The following is a 7,500-nucleotide window of genomic DNA, read 5'->3' on the forward strand; positions in this document are numbered from 1 at the left end:
TATACTCAGACAAGTGACACGGTCCGTTCGAGTGTCTAGTTCGATATATGTCTTAATCCAATCTAGTTGTGCTATGGAAACGCACTGACTGACTCCACCTTTAAATTGCTTTTACTCTCCCATAGTATCCCCGCTAATATCCCCCATGGTTGACCTGCCAATGTCTACGTTCACTGTGTACTTGTCGTGGCCTACTTCAGTCACAATAACACATAATGCAGCTGAGCTTAATGTAGATGAGCAGTAAAGAGGCTCTAAGTCGAAGCATGGACATGTCACCAGCCACCACTCCTCTTGTGTGTTGGAATGAGATTTGTATTTATGGATTAATGATATTATAACTGTCCTCTGTTGGCATTTTAATCCGCACATTAGAATAACAGCTGTGCTCTGCTTGGAGCTATTTTTAGAAAGGGAATACACACACACACACACACACACACACACACACACACACACAGATATCAAGCTGAATGGGTTCAACTGCAGCAGTAAACAACAAGGGGTTGGACTCCAAATAAGTCAGTAACGCTTCATAACAATAGGAAAAATCCACAGGTTTTATGGGAAATGGAGTCTAGGTTGCTTTCACAGCTATAGTTTGTAGACTCGGTGCGATTTAGGGATGAAGTTGTTGCATTTTTCATTTTTAGTATGTTGTGCTGTTACACTTGCTTTCACAACCCAAATGAACCGAACCAGACCCACGTTCGCTTGTTCAACCAAATAACTTCTTTGGGGCGACTGTGGCTCAGGTGGTAGAGCAGGTCGGCCAATGATCAAAGGGTTGGAGGTTCGATCCCCGCCCGGCCACCTGTGTCATAGTTGTTGTGTCCTTGGGCAAGACACTTCACCCACCTTGCCCCGTGTGAATGTCGATAGTTAGCCTGCTATCGGTGTATGAATGAGTGTGTGAATGGTAACGTGGGAAAGGAAAACAGGTCTCCCTTGCAAAAGAGTCTTCGGTCTCAATGGGATTTACCTGTATAAATAAAGGTTTAAAAAAAAAATAATAATAAAAAATTATTGTGTCACACCTGGGCTAGACCAGCAGCCACATCACAAGGGAACACCACAAAGCTACTGTATATCAGCCAGGTAAACAGCAGCACAGACAGCTATATGCCCCACCATCTTTGTTTCCTTACCGGCCCTCTATGTGGTCAAAGAGATGCACACACACGCATGCACGCGCACACACTCACTCACACACACACACACGCACGCACGCACACTCACACGCACACGCACTCGCACTCGCACTCACACGCACTCGCACTCGCACTCGCACACACACTCACACTCACACTCACACTCACACTCACACACACACACACACACACACACACACACACACACACACACTCACACTCACACACACACACACCTACACACACTCACACACACACTCTTACCGGGTCTCTATGTGGTCGAAGAGATGCTGCCAGCGGTCGTTGATGCCCTGCAGTTTGTCGTTGGCCTCCGTCTCCTTGGTCTTGTTGCTGGCGCTGATAAGCTGTTCTCCCAGCTGCTTCAGGTGGGTTTTATTCTCACTAAACAGGTTGATCTCCTCCATACAATCCTAATGGAGCGGAGAGGGGAATAAGAAAAAATATAGATAAATCAAAGGTCCAACATGTATATTTTTGTATCTGTTTATTTGACAACAACACACACACACACGCACACACACACACACACACACACACAGACACACAGTTTGCCAGTAGCTCAGTAACACAGCTACTGACACTACATTTAAAGGGCCAGTGTATGAAAAGGTTGAGACCCCCTCCCAGGGAAATAAGTTTGGTTTTACAATGACCACACTCGAGTTTACTACCCTACACACACACACACACACACACACACACACACACACACACACACACTCTCACTCTCACTCTCACACACACACACACACTCACTCTCTCACACACACACACACACGCCGTGACAAATGAAAAGGGGGCCGTGAACTGAACACAAAACCAGCCCGCGTGGTCCTGCTGGGGTTGGAACAGCTGTCGTCTCTTTGACAATCGGGAGAGAAATCAGCATTTTTTTGAAAAACTCTCCACATGCACTAGTCAGCCTGAAGTGTCCGGTGCACCTTACAAGTGACATGGTGGGGATATAACATTGATAGTAGCCTATACTTGGTGGAAACTGTGGGCAGTTACAAATACCTGGGAGTGTGGCTGGACAAGAAGCTGGACTGGGCAATAAATACCAGCCATCTGTACAAAAAAGGCCAAAGCAGATTATACTTTTTAAGGAGGCTGCGATCTTTCAACATCTGCAGCAAACTTCTGCTTATGTTTTATCAGTCGGTGGTCGCCAGCATCCTCTTTTACGCTGTGGTGTGTTGGGGAGGCAGCGCAACCAAGAGGGACTCCTCCAGGCTGGACAAGCTCATCAGGCGGGCCGGCTCTGTGGTCGGCATGAAGCTGGATGGTCTGGTGACAGTGGCAGAGAAGAGAACCGCTAGGAAACTTCTGGCCATCCTGGAGGACACCAGCCACCCTCTGCACACTGTCATCAGCAACCAGAGAAGCTCCTTCAGTGACAGGCTGCTCCTCCCCAGATGCAGAACCAACAGACTAAAAAACTCATTTGTCCATCGTGCCATCACACTCCACAACTCCACACATGGAGGGAGGAGGGGGGTGGCTGATGGAACATAACCGCAACAGCTTGCATAATCTATTTATTTATTTATTTATTACTACACACTAAGGTCAAACAGAGATATAAATTAATAACTGTTGCTAACATCTGCTGCTTCTTTTTAAAATGTATTTATAAATATAAATCTGTATTTTACTTTTTTACCATGTACAGTATATTGATGCATTTTAGTGACTTGCTTGTGTCTTGTTGTATGTACTACAGCTGCTGCTGGATTTTTGAATTTCCCTGAAGGAACACTCCCAAGGGATCAATAAAGTGTCTATCTATCTATCTATCTATCTATACTTAAACCAAAGCAAAACAGTATGCTCATGGCCACCTCAAAATCTGACCTTTTTTGAATATACGCTCACTACACCACTGAACCTCACATGACTATCCAAGTGACATGGCGGTAAAAAAAAAATTACATTTTGACAGAATTTGGCGCCCCTTCCTAAATTATTTTAAAAAACCAACAACAACTATAGAAGAGTAGCTACCTCCCCCCCCCCTCTTTTATTTGATAAAATTTTATTTCTTTATGTGTATTGTTTATTTCTGTTTCTTGTAGTGTATATTTCGTGTTGTTGGGTGTGAGGGTGGGGTATGTTCGGGAGAAAAAAAGGGGAAAAAATTTGTACTCATTGTGCTACAATTTTGTTACTAACATTTAATAAAAAAAAACTTTCAAAGAAAAAAACTTACATTAATATTAGATTTTAACCAAAACAAAAATGTATGTTCCATCTCAAAATGTGACTTTTTGTGATGGGTTTTTCCTCATAAAACTGTGAAGAGTTTTTATGAAGAGCTAGAAGTATTCAATTTTCACTGCAACAAATATCGTAACATAACTGAATAGTTTGATTAATAGTTTGATATCAACTCTATTGACCAACAGTTTTTTTTTTTTTTTTTTTTTCTTTTTCCTTATTGGTTGTTTGTTTTTGTTTCTTGTTGTGTGTGTTTGTGTTTCTGTTTCGTCTCTGCCTTTTTTGACGTTGTGTATTGCTTTGTGTGTTGATTTCTCAATGCAGGACTGTTTGTGATTGGGTGGGATATGGGTGGGGTATGTTCGGGAGGGAAAAAAGGGGAAAAAATTAATAATCCATTGTATTGCAGCTGCTTGATACCTTGTGATATAATAAAAAAACCTTTGAAAGACCAACAGGTGGGGAGAATTATGTAGAACGAACCCAAAGCTAAAAAACTAAAACTAAAAAGCCGGTGTTCTATAACATGCTGGCTCTACTACCGACAAGGTGAAGCAGGAGCCAGACGCATTCTATTCTAGCTGGAAAATAACTAGACCTGTAGAATGCCTTGATTGACCAATCAGGACAAAGGATTCATAAATGCCTATATTAAGCATTACATAACAGCCCCACACACACACACACCCACGCACACACACACCCACGCACACACACACACACACGCCCCCACTCATGCACTCACTCACTCATGCACTCACACACACACACACCACCCCCCCCCCCCCCCACACACACACACACACACACACACACTCACTCAGTCACTCACCCCCCCCCCCCACACACACACTCACACCCCCCCCCCCCCCTCCACACACACACACACACACACACACACACACACTCACCCCCCCCCCCCCTCACACACACACACCTTCTTGAGCTTCTCCACCATCTCCTCTATGTTGAGGTCTGACGTGTGTTCGACTCTGTGTTCCATCTGCGTCAGCCAATCACAGAGCTCCTTGTTCTTCTGGTTGAAGATCATCCAGGCACTAAGGCGGTCCGCGATCTCCTGTTTACGCAGAGACATCTGACACACACACACACAGAAAGAAAGAAAGACATTATTGATGGTTGAAGACCTATTTATCGGTGGAAATATGAAGGTGTATTGAACTCTGAGATCCTATGTAGTATAAATGTGCAAAAAAATTGGAAATCGGTTCATCCTAGCCTGAGAAAAGGCAGAAAGAGTGTTTTATGGTCTCACTGTCTAACCCTTGCTAACCTTAACCTTTAACCTTTATTTCTACAGGTAAATCCCATTGAGACCGAAGACTCTTTTACAAGGGAGACCTGTTCCCATTCCCACGTTACCATTCACACACACATTCATACACTGATAGCAGCAGGCTAACTATCGACATTCACACGAGGCAAGGTGGGTGAAGTGTCTTGCCCAAGGACACAACAACCATGACACAGGTGTTAAGAAATTAAGAGACCACTCCAAATGTTCAGTGTCTATTATTTGATTATTTATAGGCATATGTTTGAGTAGAATGAACCTTTTGGTTTTATTCTATAATCTACTGACAACATTTCTAACAAATTCAGAAATAAAAATATTGTCATTAAGAGCATTTCCATAATGTAGAGATGAAGATTTAAGAAAAATCCAGACTGGTCTCTTAATTTTTTCCTGAGCTGTATGTTGATAACTTAAAGCCCTACTTCACCGGTTGGAATATGAAGGTGTATTGAACTCGGAGATCCTATTTAGTATAAATGTGCAAAAAATAAATAAATCGGATCATCTTAGTCTGAGAAAAGGCAGAACGAGTGTTTTATGGTCTCACTGTCTAACCCTACAGTTTCCTTCTTGTGACATCACAGTAAGGGTCAGGATTAACAGGACAGCTGGGCCAAGGGAAGACTGAGGGAAGAAAAACCTCATTCATTATATTATAATAGTTATTTTATAATGATAGAACGCTGGTTGCGTATGGGTGAAGTATTCCTTTAAGGTTAAAAACATGTACACAAGTTTGCACACACAGTCCTGAGTGACATGTGTGTATTTGACAAACACAAACTCACAGACAGTAAACAAGAAAAAAGTGAGAGTCATCATTCGGACATCACTGCGACTGCCCCTCCCCCCGAACTCATTTCAATACAATAGCTTTCCTTCCTGTCTGTCACCATCTGTTCCACACACACACACACACACACACACACACACACACACACACACACACACACACACACACACACACACACACACACACACACACACACACACACACACACACACACACACACACACACACACACACACACACACACACACAACCTGTTGGTCCCTTCACTACTCACTAAAAAGACTCGAAAAACAGACGAAATCTACATTGAAAAAAAAAAGGCAAAGAGAACGCAGTGAACACACACACACACACACACACACACACACACACACACACACACACACACACACACAGACAACCTGTTGGGCGTGTGTAAACCCTGTCACATGACTGCAGTGCTGACTTTTGAAAAACTAACTTTAATTGGATAAAGATAATCAAGTTAAAGTTGCAGCGCCAACGTTTCCCAATTCATTTATGTTCATCTCACCGGAGCAGTTTGAGCTGCTAAATAGTCTCACTTGACCAAAACACACACACACACACACACACACACACACACACACACACACACACACACACACACACGCACACGCACACACGCACACGCACACGCACACACACACACACACACACACACTAACTAAACAAAGTTAAATGACAGCTGTTAGCACTTCCACTCTTCCCAGCTAACTTGCTATAGCTTGGTTTTCAAACACTGACTACAGTTGCACCCAAAGGAAAACTGGAGGGACTTTCAAAAACTGGACTTTGGTGCTTAAACATTTTACAGTGTTAAAACGGTTTTATGTTTAGATCAACAATTGGACCAGCTTGAGTTTGTTTGTTTTCTGTTTTCGGTAGGAAGTTTTCCTTAAAGGTGCAGTGTGTAACATGACATCATCAAGAAAGTTCTACAAAGTTCTAGAATGCAACGCTCCCTGGGTAACCCCACCCCTTTAGAATAATAACAGAAGCTACAGTGGCCTTCAAGGACAAGAACAATTCTAAATGTTAAACAATGCACCTGATGACATTCCAACTATGACACTTTCAAGATGGCGGCACTAGGCCTTGGTCCAAAATATGCAGAAATATGGACATACAGTATCTCACAAAAGTGAGTACACCCCTCACATTTCTTCAAATATTTCATTATATCTTTCCATGGGACAACACTGAAGAAATGACACTTTGATATAATGTAAAGTAGTCAGTATACAGCTTGTATAACAGTGTAAATTTACTGTCGCCTCAAAATAACTCGACACACAGCCATTAATGTCTAAACTGAAGGCAACAAAAGTGAGTACACCCTAAGAAAAAATGTCCAAATTGGGCCCAAAGTGTCAATACTTTGTGTGGCCACCATTATTTTCCAGCACTACCTTAACCCTCTTGGGCATGGAGTTCACCAGAGCTTCACAGGTTCCCACTGGAATCCTCTTCCACCCATTCATGACGACATCACAGAGTTGGTCGATATTAGAGACCTTGCGCTCCTCCATCTCCCGTTTTAAGAAGCCCCAAAGATGCTCAATAGGGTTTATGGCTGGAGACATGCTTGGCCAGTCCATAACCTTTACCCTGAGCTTCTTTAGCAAGGCATTGGTCGTCTTGGAGGTGTGTTTAGGGTCATTATCATGTTGCAATACTGCCCTGCGGCCCAGTTTAAGAAGGTTGAGTGCACGTTTTCAGCGTCATACCAAGAGGTTGGCTTTGGAAAATAGACGTATGAATACTGCCAGCATTGCTGCAGGTCTTGAAGGGGTTGGGGGTCAACCTGTCAATGCTCAGACCATACGCCACACTCTGCATCATACTGGTCTGCATGGCTGTCGTCCCAGAAGGAAGCCTATTCTGAAGATGATGCAAAAGAAAGCCCACAAACAGTTTGCTGAAGACAAGCAGACTACGGACATGGATCACTGCAACCATGTCCTGTGGTCTGATGAGAC

At 43.2% G+C, this 7,500-nt stretch overlaps 1 protein-coding gene across 1 annotated transcript in view; it reads right to left on the bottom strand.

The window, feature by feature from the left end:
* Window positions 1–7,500, bottom strand: part of syne2b (spectrin repeat containing, nuclear envelope 2b) — a 195,717-nt gene that overhangs the window by 39,419 nt on the left and 148,798 nt on the right. The window contains exons 113-114 of the mRNA XM_080042180.1: window positions 4,327–4,485; window positions 1,416–1,582 (exon numbers count right to left, since the gene is read on the bottom strand). Coding sequence (XP_079898306.1) covers window positions 1,416–1,582; window positions 4,327–4,485 — 326 coding nt within the window. The remainder of the gene's footprint in view (window positions 1–1,415; window positions 1,583–4,326; window positions 4,486–7,500) is intronic.

The sequence above is a fragment of the Ammodytes marinus genome, assembly GCF_949987685.1.
Source record: "Ammodytes marinus genome assembly, chromosome: 15".
Taxonomy (NCBI): domain Eukaryota; kingdom Metazoa; phylum Chordata; class Actinopteri; order Uranoscopiformes; family Ammodytidae; genus Ammodytes; species Ammodytes marinus.